Here is a 23,357-nt window from a genome sequence, read left to right on the forward strand (position 1 = left end):
ACTTTCCGCCAGCATGCAAACAAACGTTTTCTATGTCTTGAAGCGATATGACGCCACTAGTTGACGGCATGTCGGGACTTATTTCACTGTCTTTGAGCTCAGTGCTCGGAGATATGTAGTCAATTCTTTTCTCCGATGATATTCTGGAAAATACCCCACTCCTATCGGGCAGCTTTCGCTTCCTTGTCGCGGGCCCCACGACAAAGCGAAGTGGGCAAGGTAAGCGGGCGAATTCTAGAATATTCGTGGAACGCATCCTTCGACAAGGTCCCACTTTCCTCTTTCGATTTGTACCTTCTTACTATATGACGTGAGTGAAAGTCTTCAGGATGTCCTTCTCATGAAAGTGCATATCACACATACGTGAAGTGCTGGGCAGTTTCTTATCTGCACGAGGAATAGCGTGGTTCCATACCTCTCGCTGCTCAGGTACACGTGGGCACAAAAGAAATGTCGTGGTGTCTCTCATTTCCTGTAGCTACTCTACAGCCGAGAACGCAACATCTGTGCATGATGAAAACACGCAACACATACAAAGCAGAACAGGGCGCGCTGAAGCACGAAACTGTTCACGCAGAAAGAAGCCTCCACAGATATCGACGCACAGCAACATGCAGAGGCGATGGAGGTTACGGGAGTGACACGAGCGAGCTAGGTGTTCTGTGAGCGAGCATGCAGTAAGTGAATCCAGATGCGACAGCAGTGCCACATTTGTCGCTAGCAGCAGCGGCGCTGCGCAACATCGCTCAGTTTTGCAACTTACCTAGTCTAGAAACGTTGGTGTCGCCGGCGGAGCATCGCGTAATTGCAGAACAAGTAGACGGCACGCTACAGCGTGGAGTCATCAAGCCTTCTTGCTGTCCTTGGTCTTCACCAGTTGTACTCGTCAAAAAAAAAAATATATTGTTTGATCCGGTTCTGCGTAGACTACAGGCGCCTAAACAACATTATGAGGAAAGATGTTTACCCTCTTCGCCGCATAGACAACGCTCTCGATTGTCTCCAACGTGCAGAATTCTTTTTCTCGCTTAACCTTCGCTCAGGTTATTGGCAGGTCCTGAAGGCTGTCTGATCGTCCGAAAATGGCCTTCATCACATCGGATGGCCTCTATGAATTTACCCTAATGCCACTTAAGACTTTGAAATGCGCCCACAACATTCGAGCGAATGATGGACAGCATTTCACGCGGTCTCAAATGGAACATATGCTTGTGCTATCTTGGCGACGTTGTGGTCTTTTCCCCCCCGATTTCACTTGGCATACCATAATTACTCGAATCTAACGCGCACCTTTTTTCCGGTTAAGCGAGTTCATAAATCGCATGCGCGTTAGAATCGAGTACAAACAAAAAAATTACGGTCAATCTTTTGCCATCGGCAAATCCAAAATGACCGCCCCCCACACATGGTTCTTCACAGCCGATAATCAAGCCCTCCAAAAAGATTGCCACGACTGTGATCTTGTCCAGGACAGTTTCACCATCGGTTCTCTCGTCTGGCTCCGACTGCCTTTCTCTCCTAGACCGACTCCCAAGTTTGCACCAAAGTATACTGGCCCTTACCGCGTCATACAGCGCCCTTCTTCTGTCACCTATGTGATTGAACCGCTCAAGCCATCCACGGACAAGCGCCGCCTTGATTGTGAGACGGTCCACATCAGTCGCCTCAAGCACTGCTATGACCCTCCTGTTTTCTCGTCACCTTGAGTCGCCAGGATGGCTCGTCTTCATTGCCGGGGTATTGTAGTGGGGAATTCGCAAGGCTATGACCAGTGGGACCATCTCTGAGTGCGAAGCGCGAGCGTGTGCACGAGCTGTAGACGCTGAACTGCTCGAGCATTTGTGTCCGTACCGGCTGTCTGCCTAGTACCTGGCGTGGCTATTAAACTCCCTTGCACAACATTAGATATTGTTCCTGCATTTAATGATGGTAGTCAAATTTCAGCCACAATTATGGGATAGAATGGAAGCTTAGGCAAACTATGGTCAATTTGCTAGAAAACATTGACTGCACTCAACAATACGTTGCGAACAGAGCAGCATGACATCTCTCAAATAAACAAGACAAGAGGCTCCAATGTGAAAAATTGACTTAGGCGATGTTTACCAGAATTGTAGCTAATAAATAAAATAGTTGAACCGTGTTTGTGGCGAAGTGTGATTGCTTTTCAGCCATTTTATAGCTTTAAACTCAAATATCTCAAGACCTTGTATTTTTATTACTTAGGTAGCATTATTTACTATGTATTGCTCATAACCTGTTCATTATTTTTTCATGTATTCTTCATAAACACACACAGCTACTGAAGCACAACTGAACTTACGCCTTTTACACTTTTTATGCCACAAATTTTCATAGATGCCAACTTTCATAGATGCCAACAATGCGTGGGACAGATAGAGCCCACCTGGAGCCCCTAACCATGCGTCGAAAGGAAATGGAACCACTTACATACTTTCTGCACTACCGTGCCCAGTCCTTACCTTACTTTACACCTTGGTTGAGGTTACTACACTGTTCACCACGAAATCGCACAGCTACTCAATAAACTACAATACTGCCTGTCATGCTCGACTGGCCAGACATTACCGATAGCTTCAGCAGCTTTTGTGAGCGCTGTTGTCCAGCACGAGTGAGATCCCGAATCCTTCAGCAGCACCAACGACAAGTGACTGTCATGGCATGAAACGGCAAGCACATTTTTCCTGGTGTAGTGGCCGAAATTCCGAAATTTTTCTCGTTGAAGGCAATGCCTTTGTTACACCGCGTACTGATCTGTTCACACTGCATGGCTGCCTGTTCGTGTAGTGCTACTGTAACACTGAGGTCTCCATTGTATACATCCGTGTTAATCCAGGACCAGCCACAGTCCCACATGTTTGTGCCAAGCGTTCCTTTAGTCTTTCATTCCTAGTATTGCCCTCCTTTGCCATCACAGTTGCATCATCTTGCCCTATTTCAGGCAAACACAGCCCTTGGCGCTGCCTCGATTCCCGAGCTATCATTCCTCCTATGATGCCAGTCACAAAGCAATGGGGCTGTGCTTACCTTTCTGAGCTGTTGGCTGCTTCTTGGGGACATACTTGGGTTCCTCAGGTGGCTGGAAAGACTTGTTGCGGCGTTCCTGACGTTTGGCCTCGGCCTCAGCTTTAGACTGCTCCTTCTCATGCTGCTTCTTCGCCTTGCGCTCATGCTCCTTAAGGAAGTACTCTCCAGAGGCAAGCTCTTTGTCCATCTGAGAAGAAAAAAAACAAAGGGCTGCTCAACAATGACACATAACCAGGATGAAACGACCCAACAGTGCCGAAATTCAAGCCCCACTTACGGTAACACAAAACTGCCACTTGCAGAAGCAAGAAATGCATACAGTTAGGAAAGTGATTGTTCCTTCCTCAATAAGCAAGATTTGCTGCAAGATCATTTTTTTATGTGGAAGCACCACTGTTCTGGGAGGGTGGTTAGAGCCACACATGGTAATGTACATCATGGCAGCTTTGAAGCTCGCTGAATGTACTCAAGCATTATATCTTAAAACAATGCAGGTTTTCTTGCAAAGCAGTGAACATTCTCATTCACCCTGGAAAAAAAACACGATATACCGCTCACCTACGTGTTTTTGGAAACATTGTGCAGCTACTTGACATTTATGCTGCATTGATGTTTGACAGCCTCACATTTGGTATACAACAGCCTACGCTTACCTACAACAAAGTTACGTAGCAAAAACAGTTTTCTGTTTTACGACTTGTGCTGAGTTGTACATCCTTCCATTGTCTGTGAAATGTGCCAAACTCTTGCTGCGTTTCTTCAAGTCAGGTGCATCCCTAGGAGCAACAACACGTTAATACACTCAAACGTCATTACAACAAAGTTGCATCTAACAAGAAAATAAGTAGGCTGTGTTCAGATAAGAACGTTAGTGCATGTCCACTGACCCCCTTTAATGTCAACAAAGAAATATATATATCTTGTTTTCTGAATTCTCAGGCCAACAAAACCACTTTTGGTATCGCAAAGAAAAATTTTACCAGCTTAAAAAAAAATTCAGAGGTGTCCACTGAGCTGTAACCACTCCTTTCTAATTTTGCAAAAAATGGAATTTTGATGAGATCCCGCAAAAAAACTGTTGTAGCTGTAGGTGTGAAAGTTTTAGGCCACATACTAACAATAGCTTTCTTTGGTAAACTGTCATTACTTTGCAGTTTTGGGCTGTTCTTTTAAGCGAAGAAATCACGAAATCGGCACTAAGCTCAATATTGCTCAAATTCTAGATTTTTTTCCCCTGCACGCATAAATTTCAGATTTCCCGAAAATTTCGAGAGTATTGCCACTTGTTAGGTTAACAAATAAGCAGAACATTTTGTTGAGAGTGATTATGCAGAAACATTTAAATGAGGTCATGTCTCTGAAAATGCAATATTTTGAAGACCATTAAAAAAAAAAGTCATCTTTGATCTTCTCCAAACTCTTCAGAATTAAACCCAAGTACATGCTCTAACTTAATCTATGAAAACATGTTGCATTATTTTTGTGAGAACAGGGTTGACAAAGCGTGAAAAGTGGTAAAAATGACGTAAAGTGAGTAACCATGACATCGAGCGAGCAGGGAGGAATAGCTGCCATTATCAATATTTTTATGCCGTGAATGTCTGCGGATGTCAATAAATGATGGACTGACCAAGAAAAAAAAAAAAAAAACAGGAAGACATGTTTTCAGAAAGTAAATTACAACTACAATTTTCTACGCATTTTGCAAAAACTTGTACGTGGATCCCAGCCACTAAGCCTGCCGCAATGCCGCGTAACATGCTTCCCAAGTACCGCTTTCGAGGTCTTTTCTGAATGTGAGCCTATGTACACCACATGAAAAGTGTGGCTATGGAGCTGGACATTTATTGCTTCCTGAGGCATGGCGGTAATCTGATAACGCAGAAGGTGCGTGAAGGCAGAAGCGGCACGTCTGCAATCAGACCTTGCTTGCCAGCTCCCTAAAAAAATAATAAAACATCTTAAATCCTTTCAGAAAGGTCACAGTCGTTGGAGAACGTCGGCTTTTACTTCCGCTCAAGGTCTACAACCCCGATGTCCCTTGCTAGTCAATGAACGCGAGTACACATGCGCGTATAGCACTCCCCTGAGATTCATCTCAAAGTTATGGAGCTCATAGCGAGCGCTGTGTGCGCACTATCTAAAGAAGCATAAAAAGAAGATTGCCTACAAGCAGAAATTTGGAAGTGTGAAAGATTTGAATGTCGCCCTATTAAGAAAGCGCATATCAGAAAAAGCCTCATCCGTCAGAGAAACCTTCGACCGCTTCAAAGAGATCGCCGCAGAGTCTCCAGAAGAATCTCAGTCTGACGAAAATTTCTTTCCAAAACAAACTGCTCTTAAGGAGCTTAACGTGTTTGTTCGGACAACGAAAGTGAAAACACATTGCTGAGTGTCCTACGCCAAGTGTAAGAATGTAGAGATTAAGGGTGCTGTCTCCAGGAAAATTTCTTCTAGTCTTACAGCAGCGTGTGGGCCTACAAAGGAACCTGTTCCTTCAGCTAGAACTCAGACTTCCCAAAATTTCTAGAGCACTGCCACACGTTAGGTTAACTAATTTGCAATCTTTTAAAGACCATATGAACTACAATATTTTGAAGACCATTAAAAAAAAAAGCCATCTTCGATTTTCTTCAAGCTCTTCAGAATTGTAGGATCGCTTTGTAACTGGGTCAATGGGTGTCAGGTCCTCTACTGTGTTGCCATCGGCAGCTCGGTAATTTTGAAACCTCGAGCCGCCTCCTCTGCATGGAGGACCCGACACCCATCGATCCTAGTTACAAAGCAATCCTAGAGTATTACAGAGATTTACGGAGACATTACACAGCACCCCACACGAACTTTCCAACCACGGATTCTGCGACGGTGCGCGGGTTACAAACTGACACATACATAAACATTCACAGACTGCATACGTACTATCCCACAACATACAGAGACATATGCCCATGGCGTGGAAGCCCACTGACGCTCTACCATATCAGGTGGGAATGTACGACACACACGAAAGAACACGAAGATTACAACAGCACAGAAATGTGGGAGGCAATGCTGTCCAGCCCTGCCCTTGAGGACCAATGGAGGCTAGTCAAGAGGGCTGAAAGGATGGCGAGAGCCACCGGTGCTTTCGAATAAAAGACCGACCACATGGCGTTGCCCTATTTTAGCGGCAATGAAGTCTTTCTCGTAAATAAAGCTTTGTTGTACTTCTTCAGAATTGAACTCAAGCACATGCTCTAACTTCATCTGTAAAAAACGTGTTGCATTATTTCTGTGAGAACGCAGTTACAAAGCACGAAAAGTGATAAAAATGCCATTAACTAACTAACTGTGACATTGAGTGAGCAGTGAGCAATAGTTGCCATTATCAATTTTTTTAGGTCATGAATTTTCTTTGGTGCTCAAGAAAAAACAGCGTCATGCTTGATGACATCCCGATTCCATCGCAAGCATTTCTGCCGTGCCTCGCTGTGGAAAATAGCCACTGCACTGAGGCGTATTTGGTCGCTGCAAGTTCATGGAGCAAATATCTGTTTTTAAAATGGCTCGGGCACCATCACTGACATATGTGACATGTGCACATTAGGCTTGTGCAAAGCAAATAGTTAAGTATTGTCACGCGGTTGTGACACACGCAGCACTTGAGAGGAAGCACACAGGAGTCAGGGCGATGTTGGGCGAACTGTTTATTGGGCGAACTTGTGCCCAGCAAAACAAGGCCAAACACAACTCACAGCAACAGCGGCGTGAACAGTCGCCGGTCGACGGAAAAAAAGACTGACTAGTGGCGCACTGCGCCGGCTTTTTATACACGCGTCATATCGCATTCTCGATTTATTTCTGGAGCTCCAGAAGTTACTAGAATGTGCGCGTCAAGCATGCAAAGTTTCAAGAATGATCCACACGGTTCCAGAGTGGCATGCAAGATAAACGCGGCCTGCGTTGCGCTTAACAGAAAGTGATAACAATGCTCCCCGCAAACAATCACAACGAGCGCACGTGTCACTGGAAAGTGATAGCGGCTTTCTTCGTAAACCAAAAGAACCGCACGTGTCACTACCCCCCCCCCCCCTGAAAAAAAACATCGTCCCGATGCTAAAGACAGAACATAAGAGAGAGTACATGCAATAAATTACATTAACAATGCGTCACAGCTAATCAGCGTGCATAATAAGGTTTAAGTCGCACCACGTGTACGACTTCGGGTCGTGCACGGCGTCGTTGGGATGACGTTATGCCGTCGGGCACGACCTCATAGTCCAGTTCACCACGACGTCGGACTACCTTGTAGGGTCCAAAGTAGCGTCGCAAGAGCTTCTCAGACAATCCCCGTCGTCGTATCGGCGTCCAGACCCAGACAAGGTCGCCGAGTTGGTATTCGGTGTGGCGTCGTCGAAGGTTGTAGTGGCGCCTGTCGACCGTCTGTTGGCTCTTGATACGCAGGCGGGCTAGCTGTCGAGCTTCTTCAGCGCGATCCAGGTAGCTGGCGACGTCGAGGTCTTCTTCGTCGGTGCCGACCGGTAGCATGGCGTCAAGCGTCGTTGTTGGGCTCCGTCCGTAGACGAGCTTGTATGGAGCAAACTGCGTCGTTTCCTGCACGGCCGTGTTGTACGCGAAGGTTACATACGGGAGTATGGCGTCCCACGTCTTGTGTTCGACGTCCACGTACATGGCCAGCATGTCGGCGATGGTCTTATTTAGACGCTCGGTGAGGCCATTCGTCTGTGGGTGGTACGCGGTGGTTCGGCGGTGGCTTGTCTGACTGTACCTCAAGATCGCCTCCGTTAGGTCAGCCGTAAAGGCCGTACCTCTGTCGGTGATGAGGACCTCGGGGGCTCCGTGGCGGAGGACGAAGTTCTCAATGAAGAACTTGGCGACCTCGGCGGCAGTGCCCTTGGGCAAGGCCCTTGTTTCGGCATAGCGGGTGAGGTAGTCAGTCGCTACGACAATCCATTTGTTGCCAGAAGTTGACGTCGGGAACGGCCCCAGTCAGTCCATGCTGATTTGTTGGAATGGCCGTCGAGGTGGTTCAATGGGTTGCAGAAGTCCGGCTGGCCTAGTTGTCGGCGTCTTGCGTCGCTGACAGTCTCTGCATGTCTTTACGTAGTGGGCCACGTCGGCAGTGAGGCGAGGCCAATAGTACTTCTCTTGTATTCGTGACAGTGTGCGGGAAACACCAAGATGTCTGGCTGTCAGGTCGTCGTGTAATGCTTCCAGAACCTCTGGACGTAACGCTGAAGGCACCACGAGGAGGTGGTCGGCGCGGAGCGGCGAGAAGCTCTTCTTCAGGAGGACGTTGTTCCGCAGGAAAAACGAAGCCAGTCCTCGGCGGAATACTTTCGGCACGTCGGCAACCTTGCCTTGCAGGTAGTCCATGAGGATCTTGAGCTCTGGGTCAGCTCGTTGGCGTTCCGCGAAGTCGTCGATACTTACGGGTCCCAGGAAAGAGTCGTGGTCCCGTTCGTCCTGGGGCGGCGGATCGACAGGGGCGCGAGACAAGCAGTCGGCGTCGGAGTGCTTTCGTCCGCTCTTGTAGACGACGGTGATGTCAAATTCTTGTAGTCTGAGACTCCACCGTGCGAGGCGCCCTGATGGATCCTTCAAGTTAGCTAGCCAACACAAGGCGTGGTGGTCACTCACGACTTTGAAAGGCCTGCCGTACAGGTAGGGGCGGAACTTTGATGTAGCCCAGATGATGGCAAGGCATTCCTTTTCTGTCGTGGAATAATTGGCTTCTGCCTTCGAAAGTGACCGGCTAGCGTAACTGATGACCCTTTCAAGTCCGTCGGTCCTCTGCACGAGCACGGCGCCGAGCCCTGTGCTGCTTGCGTCCAAGTGAATTTCGGTGTCAGCTTCTTCGTCGAAGTGCGTCAGTATTGGCGGCGTTTGCAGGCGTCGCTTTGATTCTTGAAATGCCTCGACTTGCGGCGTTTCCCATTTGAAGTCGACGTCGTCCTTCGTGAGGTACGTCAGCGGCTCGGCGATCCGCGAAAAGTTCTTCACGAAGCGCCTGTAATAAGCGCAGAGGCCAAGAAATCGGCGTACTGCTTTCTTGTCGGTGGGTGCAGGAAAATCGGCGATCGCAGCTGTTTTCTGTGGATCAGGGAGCACTCCCGACTTGCTGATAACGTGGCCAAGGAACAATAGCTCCTCGTAGGCAAAGCGGCACTTTTCTGGCTTCAGGGTAAGTCCCGAGGCTTTGATTACCCGAAGAACAGCTTCAAGGCGCCGGAGGTGCTCGTCGAAGTTGGAAGAAAATACGACTACGTCGTCCAAGTAGACGAGGCAAGTCTGCCACTTCAAGCCTGCGAGTACTGTGTCCATAACCCGTTGGAACGTCGCGGGCGCCGAGCAAAGACCAAAGGGCATGACCTTAAACTCGAACAGGCCGTCTGGTGTTATGAAGGCAGTCTTCTCTCGGTCTCTCTCGTCTACTTCGATTTGCCAATAGCCGGTTTTGAGGTCCATCGATGAAAAATACTTGGCGTTGTAGAGTCTGTCCAGAGCATCGTCTACCCGTGGGAGGGAATACACGTCTTTCTTCGTGATCTTGTTCAGGCGACGATAATCGACGCAAAAACGTAGGGTTCCGTCCTTCTTCCTCACTAACACCACGGGTGATGCCCACGGGCTCGTAGACGGCTGAATGATGTCGTCACGCAGCATTTCGTCGACTTGTTGCTTGATGGCCTCGCGTTCCCGTGCAGAAACTCGGTAGGGGCTCTGACGGAGCGGACGGGCATATTCGTCGGTTAAAATGCGATGTTTCGCGAGAGGGGTCTGACGAAGCCTCGATGACGACGAGAAGCAGTCCTTGTATTGGTGGAGTAAGGCTTTGAGCTCCTTTTGTTGCTGCCTGGAAAGGCCTTGACTTACGTCGAAGGCGGGCGCGGAAACTGCTGTCGACGTTGCGGCTCCCTGAGAATCGGTGAGGGCGAAGGCATTGCTCGTTTCCACAAATTCGCTTAGATGTGCTACTGTCGTGCCCCTATTCAAGTGCCTATATTCGTTGCTGAAGTTCGTCACCCTTACCTTGGCTTCGCCGTTATGAAGCTTGGCTATGCCTCTTGCGACGCACATCTGACGGTCTAGGAGCAGGTGCTGGTCGCCTTCGATGACACCTTGTAAGTTGGTAGACGTTTTGGTGCCGACGGAAATGATGACGCTCGACAGTGGCGGGATGGTTACCTGCTCTTCTGTTACATTCAAGGCATTGTGAGCGACGTTGCAGTCTGACGCCGTTGCATTATCCGTGGACAGCGCGATTGACCTGGATCTTAGGTCGATGACTGCGCCTTGCTGGTTCAGGAAATCCATGCCTAAAATGACGTCTCACGAGCATTGCTGCAGGACCACAAAACTCACAGAATACGTCTGGCTGTGAATCGTGACTCTTGCCGTGCAGGTTCCAGTCGGTGTTATAAGGTGGCCCCCTGCTGTTCGGATATCCGGTCCTTCCCATGCAGTCTTTACCTTCTTTAGCTTAGCGGCGAAGAGACCACTGAGGACAGAGTAGTCGGCGCCGGTATCGACTAGGGCGGTGACGCTGTGGCCATCGATGATCACGTCGAGGTCGGTGGTTCGTCGTCTGGCGTTCCGGTTAGGTCGGGGCGTTGGATCACGGCTGCGTCGGCTTGGTCCGGCGCTGCTATGTCGCGTCGGCGGCGAGGCTCTGTCGTGAAGACTCTGCTCAGGCGGCGTACTGCGACTACGTCGGGAAAGTTCGTGCGTCGTGGTCGTCGTCATCGGCAGCGGCGGCGGCGGTGGAGGAGGATCTTCGGCATTGCGTCGTGCAGCAACCGTACCTCCATCGGTTGCTGCCTTTAGTTTCCCGGGTAGGGGCTTGGGGATCGGCCCCGGTTAGGGCCGGTGTATTGGCGGCGATCCGGAGAGGCGTAGCGACCAGGCGAAGGTGAACGGGATGGTCGTCGTCGTTGCCACTGCGATCCGGCGATGTAGTCGGCGATGTCGCGAGGTCACTCACCTGGGCGCGGACGCGGCGCGTTCACGTCGAAGCCACGCAGTCCCATCTCACGGTACTGGCAGTAGCGGTAGGTGTGCCCGGCTTCGCCGCAGTGGTAGCATAGTGGGCGGTGGTTCGGGGTGCGCCAAACGTCAGTTTTCCTCGGCGAGCGCTGGATTACTGGCGAGCGGGAAGGCGTCGGGGGTGGCGGCGGTGGTTGGCGACGAAACTGCGGAGACGTTGGGTCCTGGCGTTGGCGAGGAGCGGCGACAGGTGCAGTAGCGGCGTAGGTCATCGCCTCCGGTTGGGGCTGTGGCCGTTCAGGAATGCTCAGTGAGCGCTGTAGTTCCTCGCGGACTACGTCTTCGAGAGAGGCGACTTGGGGCTGAGACGATGGCAACGTGCGGCGCAGTTCTTCACGAACAATAGCGCGTATGGTCTCGCGCAGGTCGTCGGGGCAGAGTCCTCGGACTTCTGCGACGTCTGGCGACATGCGCCGATCGTATTGGCGGGTCCGCATTTCAAGAGTCTTCTCGATGGTGGTAGCCTCGGAGAGGAATTCTTGTACCGTCTTTGGCGGGTTTCTAATCAGTCCGGCGAAGAGCTCCTGCTTCACTCCTCGCATAAGCAGGCGAACCTTCTTGTCCTCAGACATGTCGGCGTCGGCGTGGCGGAAAAGTCGCGTCATCTCCTCCGTGAAGATCGTTACGTTTTCGTTGGGGAGCTGCACCCGAGTTTCAAGCAGTGATGCGGCTCTTTCCTTCCGCACGACGCTTGCAAAAGTGCGCAGGAAAGCAACGCGGAAGTCGTCCCAGGTTCGAAGCATTGACTCGCGGTTCTCGAACCAAGTCCCTGCGGCGTCTTTCAGGTAAAAATACACATGACGCAGCTTGTCGTCCGGGTCCCACTTATTGAGGGCTGCAACGCGGTCGTAAATGTCAAGCCAGCTTTCCGGGTCTTCGTAGGTCGATCCGCGGAAGGTAGGCGGCTCTCTGGGCTGGTTGACGACCACGGTTGCCGAAGACCTTGCTTCCGTCATCGTGGATACCGGCTTCGTAGCAGCCTTTGTTTTCTTGTCCTTGTCGGGAAGCGGCAGGTATTCGGGCGGTAGTCCTTGTTGTCTTCGGCTCACTCGAACGACCGGGTCGGCGTCGTCCTCTTGGCGGTTTGGGCTCGGCTCACGGCTGGACGGGGGCGTACGGTACATGGACCGAGAAGCACCTCCACCAGATGTCACGCGGTTGTGACACACGCAGCACTTGAGAGGAAGCACACAGGAGTCAGGGCGATGTCGGGCGAACTGTTTATTGAGCGAACTTGTGCCCAGCAAAACAAGGCCAAACACAACTCACAGCAACAGCGGCGTGAACAGTCGTCGGTCGACGGAAAAAAAGACTGACTAGTGGCGCACTGCGCCGGCTTTTTATACACGCGTCATATCGCGTTCTCGATTTATTTCTGGAGCTCCAGAAGTTACTAGAATGTGCGCGTCAAGCATGCAAAGTTTCAAGAATGATCCACACGGTTCCAGAGTGGCATGCAAGATAAACGCGGCCTGCGTTGCGCTTAACGGAAAGTGATAACAATGCTCCCCGCAAACAATCACAACGAGCGCGCGTGTCACTGGAAAGTGATAGCGGCTTTCTTCGTAAACCAAAAGAACCGCACGTGTCAGTATTCGAATTCTCTTCGATTCCAATTTAAATTATCGAATATTTGCGAAGTATTTGCAATGAACGAATAGGTGTATATTATTAACCTGCAGGGCACTGTCTGTAAAGGTGGTTTCACTGCAATGTAGAGGTGCTAAACAGTGAAAACACCTACCCAAAAAAATTTTGCTTTGGTAATCGAGGTAATCGAAAACACGCGAGGCAACTATTGTAGCGCAGCACATGGCCTGTAATTCACAATAAATTTTCAAAGCTAAAAATTGCTTTCTTTCCTCAGCAAATGACACTACAAGCTCAAAAATCGCTTGTCACAGCTAAGAAGAAATATAAGGCTCTGGTTACAGGCATTGGCTGAATTGAGCATGGTGCGCTCTCGTTACCGGGGCCGCCGCTTGTCCACGAGTACGTGAGCGATCGCACTGAAAAGCCGTGTATTCTAAGAAAAAAAGAAAGAGGTGCTCAGGGTCACGAGGTGCGTGTGGGGTATTTTCTTCCGCTGTGCCATTCCTCCCTGCTTAGCATCCAGCTTTCCGGTTTTCTCACTCATGCTGCTGGTGCAGTGCCTTCCCTATTGACATCAGAGCGAGCGAAGGCGACCAAACTCATTGCAAATTCACTCGTTTTCCCACTTAAGCAGCCGGAAGACTACCCCGCAAAGTCGATACGAAAAATAATGAGTCCTGGAGAATTAGCATTGGAAAATTCAAGCGAAAATGCCAGCTCAGCCGGAAAACCACGTCTGCGCCCGCCGAAAAACGTTCACATTCGTTCTGCCTCTCGTATACATTCCGACCCTGCCGACCGCACCATCGCCGCTTAAAAATTCATTCCATTTTGACTGTTTTCTGAGCACCGAAGTTCGTACCGAGTTATAATTATGCATACAAAGCATTGAAAACAAACATTTGACACCTTTACTAACATTATTTCGCAAGACACGCCAGCCCAAATGACATGAGCGGACACAGCGGCGGCAACGGATTTAGCCGGCAGTGCAAAAGCAAGACAGTTTCGGGCAAGCTGACTGGCTGCTGCTGCACCTTCTTCTACTTCCGATGTTATTAGTGATCGTAATCCAAACCAAGATCTCGACGACCGCGTCCTTGTCAAGGTCGTGAGCTTTGACTCTATGGCCGCTTGGGTAGTTCGCGATAGCGCCGACGCGACTTACGGCCGATGCCTTTGCCGCCATGTTGATTTGCGGCTGGTTGTTGATATCACATAGTTTGAGAGATAAGAGCGATAGAGCAGCCGGTAAAGCTAAAGCCATGAAGCAAAAAGGCGATACTATGCTATCGCCCGGCAAAAAAATAGGTCTTGGACCGATTTTTTTCGTGTCGGCCTCGCGGCCTGTTTTTGCCGCGTTGCGCCGCTGGCATGCAGCAGTCAATAGCACATTCATATCATCTGCAGTGGCTGGGGAAACTATTCGTATAACACCGAATCACGGTGTATTTTATATAATGTAGTCCACCCAAAACAACCTTAAAATTCGTATTATCGCGAAATTCGCATCAACCGTAATCGTAACATCGAGATTATACAGTATACACTCCTGACAAGCAAACCAGAAGCAGTTCAAAGTCAGGCTCAGCCCATATCGACCACGCTCTAAATGTCCTCGGGGCAAAGAGGCAAAATTTTAAGAAGTGCAGTGCATTTCACTATATCGGTGTTCATCGGGCTAAGGTTTGGTGACAATAACTGCAATGCAGAAACCATGTCTCGGAAAGGAAAAACGGCGGCGTACTTTGCTCTCTGGCTGTGGTGGTGGGAAGGGTGTGTACTCGCCCTTGACCCGTTGCTTTTTGGGCTTCTTGCGCTTGGATAACGTCTGGGCCTTGAAGTGTGGCAGGAAGCGATCCCAGTTTTCATGGCGCAGCTTGGGGTCCTTGGCCAGCTCACGCTTGATCATCAGGGCCTGCCAATGAGAATGGGACAACAGCCATACTATGGTACGGCTGAAACACTAATCTTGGCACGTTTTCACACAGGGTCCTGCATTTGGCACTACGACTCCTACAACTGGTTCTGAACGAACCCTGTTACAGTTCTGTACAGCAGTTGACATGCTGCGTGATTAGTCATTCAGGAAGTTGTGGAAAGCTTTAAGTGTTTGCAACCAACACTGCATTCACATTTATTGCTATGTCACTACTTGTAAGGACTGAGCTCACATATTTCTTTGATGGCAAAGTCAGTGTTCAAATGCAAGAAATGGGACAACACACATCAGAGCAGGCAGATACATTCCTATCAACGTGTACAGTGTGGCATTAAGGAACCACCAGAATCCTCCAATTATATGTAAGTCCACAATTCTGGCTGCTCTGTCGAACTGGAGCATGGGAACCCGAAACATTTATGCAACAATATCTTCGGTTGAAATTTAGTGCTACACGAGCAATCGAACCATAATTATGAGAAAAGGTGGCTAACCTTGATGTTGTAGACAGGATGGATGTTCTTCATCGTGTCTTCCACAATCTTGCGCACCTGCACAGGCCATTTCTCACTAAGCGCACCAAATCGAAAACCGTGAAACCATACAATGCACAAAATACTGAAGTACACTCCACGTGAAAAATACAGATTTATAGAAAGCCAGAAACTTGAGCAAATTTATGAGTACTATGCATGCTTTGATCAAAGGCCGACACATAACACCCCTACACAACAAGAACTGATACGACAACACAAGGAACAACTATCCATTAAAATGTCACAATAGTGATCGGGTAACAGTAATGATCGCTAGTTTCTTGCTGCTCTGGTTCCGTTATGTAAGCAATGTAGAGCTGCTTGAGAACGCCTGCACGCTTGTCATCGAGGTATGGACACTTTCCGATTTTCGGCCCATGGCAACTTTTCCTGGTCAACATACAGCTGAAGATCTGCTCTTTTGTTAGCACCACTCATGAATACAGGTTTTGAGTACACAGGATAAATGCGACCAAGCTGTCCCCAGCATGCGAAATAACCATCGTTCATATGTAAAAAATCAGTGTGAACAAGACAGAACACAAGAAAGATTTTTTTTACAACTTGCATCATTTCCGAATCGTAACTTTCCTTTAATCTGAGCTTTCATAGTTATAGGGGTGTGTGAAACCATTTCAACTTTACTGAGAACATTTGACGCAAACAGACTGTGATCTATAGCACAAAATGAGCCTGTTGTGCACAGTGTCTTTAAAATGCCCTCTATCGCCATTTTGTGATGGCGACGCCACTACCAGGCCTACCAAGTTCAAGGATTCTGAATCTGGAAGATTTCTGCAACAAAAGGGTGGGGGGGGGGGTCCAATCGCAAACATCGGCCTTGCAGTCTCACAATGGTTTGGAGTGACCAAACACACGAGGGCAGTGTTTCCCACTAAGGTGAGAGTTCCAAAGTGGAAGCGCAAATACTCCCGAAATTTCGCGTCATCAGAACAACTAGCAAATCTAGTTCCATGAAAGCACCTGATGGATGCCTTCTTGGGACACCGTGAACGGATGGGACGGCGCAGCTAGCTGCCACGAAAACGTGGGTCAAAGCTTTGCTCGCTACTCGATTTTTTTCACAGGAACGCCAAAACGCGCATAGCCTTTTTTTACGTCTTTACTGCCTGTAATCTACCGCTGCATTAGCACGTGCGCTCGGAGCTCCTAGATCGCTATCCCGTCAAAGTGATCGAGCACGTCTAGCCTTTTTTACATTTCTACTGCCTGTAATCTACAGCTGCGTCAGCCACATGGCCGTGGAGCTCGTAGCTCACTCTTGCGTCGCCACGACCGCGGATTTGCGGCAAACGGGGTAGTTACATTCTAATTCTGCGTGCGCAGGCTGCGCACGTGCCTTCAACACCAAGTCATTTTATATTAGTAGTTTTTTTATGAGTGAAGTACCTGCTACACATATGTAAGGCAGTGTGTGCCCTTCGTTAACTCTGCATGTGATGGATGAAGAAAAATTATGCATGAGCACATTCTTGTCGTGAATTGGAAGCTGAAAAGCGCACAATCATTGTGTATTGAGCCTTTTCTGATGCCTGGCCACGAAACACAACACCTCTAAAGAACGTCTCAGAATGGCTAGTATGGCTTACACGAGTAAGCTTGGTCTACGAGCTAAATAAGGCGTTTTCTTTTCAAAATTCAACATTTACGTTTTAAATGTGCTTGCATACTGTTTATTCTGCCTAACTGCTGGTATGCCCAGCGTACCAGTCTGAACGACGTGAACTTATGGAAGCCAAGCTCCGTCAGCTAACGGTTTCACGACCACATAAAGAAAAGAAGATCCCGGGACCTTGGCCAAATGTTTCACATACGTGCACCCACGAAAGCCCTTTTGTGCTTCTTAAGGACCACTGGAATTCATGAGCGCTTGTGAAGAAACAGCATAAGACCGTGCCGTGTAGTCTCAAGCTGACTATATATCCATCTCTTTCTTACTCTTCTTCTATTCTCTCTATCTCTTTCCTTTATAATATTCCCTTTACCCCCCCCCCTCAAGAATAGCGTAGCCAACCAAGCCAAGCTTGGTTAACCTCTCTGCCTTTCTTCTCTATTTCTCTCTCTTGTGTGCTGAACAGTACCGACTATTCATTTCAAGGACTCGCACCTTATAGCTAAAGACAATGCAATCAAATTGCGAACCACCACTCAAGTGTTACAAGAGCCACCCATTGCCCCTTTCCTCTAAGTAGGACCACTCCAAAGAGTTTTGTTGATTTCGCGCAAAACCGCAACTTTGATTGCCCACAAATGCCACCAAAAGCCTCATTTTCGATTACGATATAATAAGCTGTTTGTGGACAAGACATGCTATGTGTATGATGCCGATATGAAGTGTGTGAAAGTTATCAACCAGCCTGCTAACAGCGGTCCCTTACATGACGCATCAGCTGCTACATCCTTATGCATTGCTCAAGATATAAATCCCGCTTCATCATAGGGCTCTGCGAGGAGCGTGATGTATTCTCACTTCATCACAGTGCGTCAGTATTGTTGTCAAACGCTAGAAGCATAATTAACAAGCGTGATTCATTGCATTTTTTAATAGATACTGCTGGGTTTGACATTATCGCTTTAACAGAAACCTGGCTCAACACTGCAGTGTGCAACGATGAGATATTTATTGATTCTTGTCGGTTTTCTATCTATCGCCGTGATTGCACTGACTGTCACGGGGGAGGTGTTCTTGCCATATCGAACACTTTCAAATCATTCCAAACCAATGTTGAGACAGAAATAGAAATGGTCTGGGCGTGCGTTGTATTCAGTCATCAGAAAATAATTGCAGGCGTTTGCTATCGACTGCCCAATAATCCCCCTACCTTTGTTTCAGACTCAGACTTACATGATGTACTGGGTTTCATTGTGACACAGTATCCTTCATCACCGATAGTATTACTGGGTGACTTTAATTACCCTAACATATCATGGACTCTTGATCCGCCTGCCTTGTCACCATATTCCTCATTAAGTCAAAAATTTCTTGACTTGTGTTCTCTTTCTTTCTCATCGCAACTTGTTCTTCAGCCTACTCGCATAACTAATGAGAGTGCAAATACACTAGACCTTATTCTTTCTACTCAATCTGATCTTCTTTCTGATTTATCTTACCTGGATTAAGTGATCATTTGGGCTATTTCATTTGCTCTTTCTATCCCCACTAAGCAAAAAATAAAACTGACAAAGTGCATTAGGAATTATAATAGAGCTGATTTTGATGCCATTAACGCCGAGATGATCCATTATTTTGACTCTTTCATGATTGGTTTCGAAAACCGAAGCGTAATGTCGAATTGGAACCTTTTTCTGAGTACAATTCATGAACTAATGGAGAAGCATATTCCACTGCGTAAAATTTCATGTCGTTCTGGCTCACAATAGTACACCAACCATCTAAAAAGATTGTCTAATAAAAAAAAAAGTGACTACCGCTTTGCAAAGCATTCGTCATCGAGCACCCTGTGGAATAACTATGAAGCAGCAAACATCGCCTACATAACGGCCCTCAAATAAGCGGAAGCTAACTTCCAGCAACATATTTTACCATCCATGTTAACTGACAACCCAAGAAAGTTTGGCGCGTCATTAATCCTTACCATAACAGCTTGTTGCATCCAATCGATAATAATGGCATGCCTATTGCCGAATCTGGCACGCCTATTGGCACGGAAATATTAAACAACGTCTTCTGCAACAACTTCACAAGGTATACTGACGTGACACCTACTTATCAACACGGTTATAACTACTCAATCATGGATCCTATTATCATTTCACCCTCTCGTATCTCTAAGCTTATTGATTCACTAAAGGCATCATCAAGCCCTGAATCAGACTCAGTTACTCCCAAAATTTTAAAAGCACCAGTGCTATTTCGTTATTGTTTCTTGCACAGATTTTTCAGCAATCCATCGATAACGGCGCTCTCCCGCAGGACTGGCAGGTCAAGAAGGTGATTCCGATCCACAAGTCAGGTAGTGAAAATTCACCCTTAAACTACCGCCCCATATCATTAACCAGTATTCCTTGCAAAATATTAGAGCACATCATTTCCACTAACGTTGCGTCATCTCGGGAAACACATTCTTTTTTTTTTTTCAAACTTGCAGCATGGTTTCCTAAAAAATCGATCTTGCGAAACACAACTGGCATCCTTCATTCACCAACTTCATTTTACTTTATATCGTAGGTCACTAACTGATTCAATTTTTCTCGACTTCACTAAGGCTTTCGACAAAGTAAGTCATAAATTACTGCTTTTAAAGCTCAAACCACTAAACCTTGATAATAACGTCATCAGAGGGATAGAACATTTCCTACTTAACTGCACGCAGTTTGTAACTGCCAACGGGTGTTATTCTTCATCTCGTGCCGTTCACTCCGGAGTGCCACGGGGTTCCGACTTTGGACCCCTTTTATTTTTAGTTTACATTAATGATTTGCCTTTGTGTGTTTCTTCTAACATAAAACTGTCTGCAGATGACTGCATTGTGTTCCGCAAAACTAACAGCCCGAATGACATCACTGCCCTTCGAAATGACATTGACTCCATTTTTAACTGGTGCACGACTTGGCAAATGGAATTAAATATTTTCAAATGCAAGGTATTGCACATTTCCCGAACATCATCTTCTCCTGCTACTTACTCACTTAACAGCATCCCACTCGAATCAGTCACCTCTTATCGCTATCTAGGCGTACACTCACCACTTGTTTAATCTGGTCACTCCATATCCGCTCCATTATTAATAATGCAAACCGCATGCTTGGGTACATTCGTTGCAACTTCTCTTTTGCATCTGTCTCACTTAATATACTAATGTACAAGACGCTGATTCGTAGCAAAATAGAATACGCCGCTGCAGTATGGGATCCGAGTTCAACTAATTTAATCATTGCTCTTGAGCTAATCCAAAACAATTCTGTTCGTTTCATTCTTCACAACTACAGTTGTCACTCTAGCATTTCTGCCATGAAAAATTCACTCGAACTGCCGTCTTCCACCTCTGTCTCACAAAATTTATCATAATATTCCAACTCCTCGCGAGGCACTTTTTTTTCAGCCTTCTTACGTATCATCCAGAATTTATCATCCTAATAAAGTTGGCGTTATGTCATGTCTAACCAAGACATGCAGCGATTCATTTATTCCCAGAACATCTGAAGACTGGAACCACCTTCCCGGATCTGTGGCCATCTTGACCAATCATCACTTGTTTCGTTCTGCGCTAACTAGCATTGTATAAACGCCCATACTTACTTGTTCTGTTTGTACACAACGCTTATATTTTGTTGTTTTGTTTGTTTTTATTTATTTTTATTATTAGCTAACATTGCATGAGTATAAACTCGTGTTTCACCCCCCTTGATAATGCCTTTGTCCCGGAAGGTATTACCACATAAATAAATAAATAAACACTGACTAGGCCTAGTCTGTAGTTCGATTCGTTGTCATGGGAAGTTTGTACAAGACAACATAGTGATGAAGCTTTGAAAAGATCACACTCAATTACTGATCATAGAGCAGCGTCCTTGATATGATGTTCAGGTACACAGGCGGGAAAGGAATGGCAACAAAAGTCCACCAAAATTGTGCGAGCTCGCATAGTGGCAGCAAAGCGAAAGCCCACCGAATAGCTTTTAGTAACGAAGTTGGACAGCCGAATGGCCAAATTTGCGGAAACTCAAACTCAAACGTGAAGCACGCGTGGCCGGAGCCACGCCGGCGTCAAGTTACTCCTACACCCAGGCAACCGCCCTTCTTTCTCACTCAGCGAACCCACAGAGTGCTGCAGCAGTCTTTAAGATGCGAAGCAGCCGTGCCTTGCCACGACCTTGTCTGTTTGTGACATGCCAGTAGTAGAAGCGCCTGCTAGAGGCACGGCAGTAGCAGCGCTCGTCTCTCCCCTCGGCATTCGCTCCACTCTTGTGCATGCTCTACTTTGATAAGAGATCGCTAGAGTGCTGCACTCACATGTCTCGCTTGCACCTGGTGCGCTCTCTTCTACGGCAGCGTGGCGATGCTGCCTGCCTGAAGACCACGCATTTGGAACTTGATTTTATGCCTTGTCTGTGCTAAAAACGGCGAATGCATTTATGCTGCATTAAAAGTGGCGGCAAGTCAAGGAAAGTTTCTGAATACAGGGATTCCACCTTTCGCTCTGCCTTTCATCAGTCGTAATGGAAGAAAAATGCTGCCCAAATCTTAACACCATATATGCTCTATGACCAACAAAAGAGTACTGCATATACTGTACGTATTTGCATGCTCACGTGGGCAATGTACAGGGCATTTATGGTTACTTGAATGATCCCCGGTGCTTCGCCCGCTCTTCATCATTCACTTTATGGATAGTGACTCTTTTTTCTTTTTCCCTCACTCCAGTTAAGTAAATGGGGGTCGAATTGCAACCATACACATACAGTATAAGATTACTGATCACAGCCAAGTTGAGAGTGCACCTATTATGCGCGAAAATAAAAAAAATCGGATTTCTTACGACCAAGCAGGGGGTGCACCTATTTGCAAATAAATACGGGTATAGGATTTGCCGTGCAAAAAGAATTGTCATGTTTATGAGCATGTTTCCAAAAGCGCACAGTCGTGTGGCGTCTCCAACCATGTGCAAAAAACATGTGACCTCTTGAGCCAATGCTAGTGCCAACTGCTGCAGAAAGCACTTGCAGCAATGGAGTATTAGAGGGACAGTAGAAGAGGAACTTCTAACTCTGAGAGAGCATGCCCATGTCCAGCACATCAGCTGGACTTCAACATTTGTGAAGGCAGTGATGCAGCAACATGCACAGTGATATTGTAACACATAGCTGTGTCAGGTCCAATGCAAACATTGTAGGCTTTGCATAAAAAAATTTGTCAACATCATGCCTCGCTGATGAAATAGAAGAAGACTTCTAAAGTGTTGCCGACACCACTTTGGTTTTACGAAATCATGCTAGTAAACACAAGCTACTCTCTGCTCTTTTTTTTTTATAACCCAGCTGAGGCACTACACGACTTTGCAGCACAACTTTGTAAGACCAACCTAGCCAAAGCAAACGCTTTCATGTTCCCACTTCATAAGAACGTGCTCAGCGTTCCTCTGCAACTTTTTCTGTAATTTCACTTTGAAACAAGCGAGAAATATGCAAAAAATGTTATAGTCTCTTCACGCTCGAACACTAATATCCGAGTTTGCTTCACATCCAAAATTTTGCTATTCGCACAGCTCTAAAAAGGCACATATCTTTAAAGATTTCACCAGTGTCGGGCCACAAGGCAATCCAGCATATAAAAAGGAAGCATTTTTAGAGGACGTCAGTCAAGATGTGTGCCAGTGGTAGTAGTAGCATGTGCAAAAAAAGATTTCACAGAAGCAAAATCAAAGCACCCAAGAAGGGCACAACAATCGCAGCACAAGAAACACAACAAATCAACAGTGAGACAGGCTAGTAAACAGATTACATGCCTTTGAAGTGTAAAGATGTGTTTGTGAAAACCTGAAATGGTATTTTGTTGATGCAGCCGAGCCAAGGAGAGCAAAGACTGTCAAGACAATTAGGCAACTGTTTATGGACAAGAATGAACCAATGCCCTTCAATCTAGTCAAGCCTCACTCCAGACTGCAGAGCAACTTACGTCATGACAGCAACACAGACAGCTGGTAAATTGGCGTATTGCCAGAAGCTGTTATGAGAATTACTGAGTGAAAAATTTCGGCATTTAACAACTTTGGTTCTGCAGCTTGATGTTATTGTTCTTCACAAAGCTGTGCGCCTGAATGTCTTGTAAAAACTGCGTGACGCTGGAAAGCTAGGTGCAACATGCATCTGCATTATGCCATTATACAAGTGAGAGAAGAAAAGAGACAATGATGCCTCACATGCTGCAGTCCCTTGTATGGCCCAAGTGCAGCAACTGTGTTGCCCTGCACCAGGACGTAGCAGTTCGTCAGCAGCTCAATGGCCTGCATCAAGAAAAGCAGAAGTACATGCTCAGACGCGAGGTGGCAATAAAGGTGTAAATGTTTATATATATATTTTTTACAATACTGTCATCCATCTTTTGAGAATCCTTACATAAAGGTTAATGAAAAAAGTAAACGATAGCACACTCACAAATATAGGATACATAGAAAATCAAGTGGTACACTCATGCAGATAAGAACAGAAAC

At 47.1% G+C, this 23,357-nt stretch overlaps 1 protein-coding gene across 2 annotated transcripts in view; it reads right to left on the reverse strand.

Annotated features, from left to right (window-relative positions):
• dbe (KRR1 small subunit processome component homolog dbe) overlaps nucleotides 1-23,357 on the reverse strand; it is a 119,326-nt gene that overhangs the window by 33,527 nt on the left and 62,442 nt on the right. For both annotated transcript variants that reach the window (XM_037420177.2, XM_037420179.2), the window contains exons 5-8: nucleotides 23,067-23,150; nucleotides 15,124-15,180; nucleotides 14,435-14,605; nucleotides 3,049-3,235 (exon numbers count right to left, since the gene is read on the reverse strand). In XM_037420177.2, the coding sequence (XP_037276074.2) occupies nucleotides 3,049-3,235; nucleotides 14,435-14,605; nucleotides 15,124-15,180; nucleotides 23,067-23,150 (499 nt within the window). The remainder of the gene's footprint in view (nucleotides 1-3,048; nucleotides 3,236-14,434; nucleotides 14,606-15,123; nucleotides 15,181-23,066; nucleotides 23,151-23,357) is intronic.

The sequence above is a fragment of the Rhipicephalus microplus genome, chromosome 2 (genome assembly GCF_043290135.1).
Source record: "Rhipicephalus microplus isolate Deutch F79 chromosome 2, USDA_Rmic, whole genome shotgun sequence".
NCBI lineage: Eukaryota > Metazoa > Arthropoda > Arachnida > Ixodida > Ixodidae > Rhipicephalus > Rhipicephalus microplus.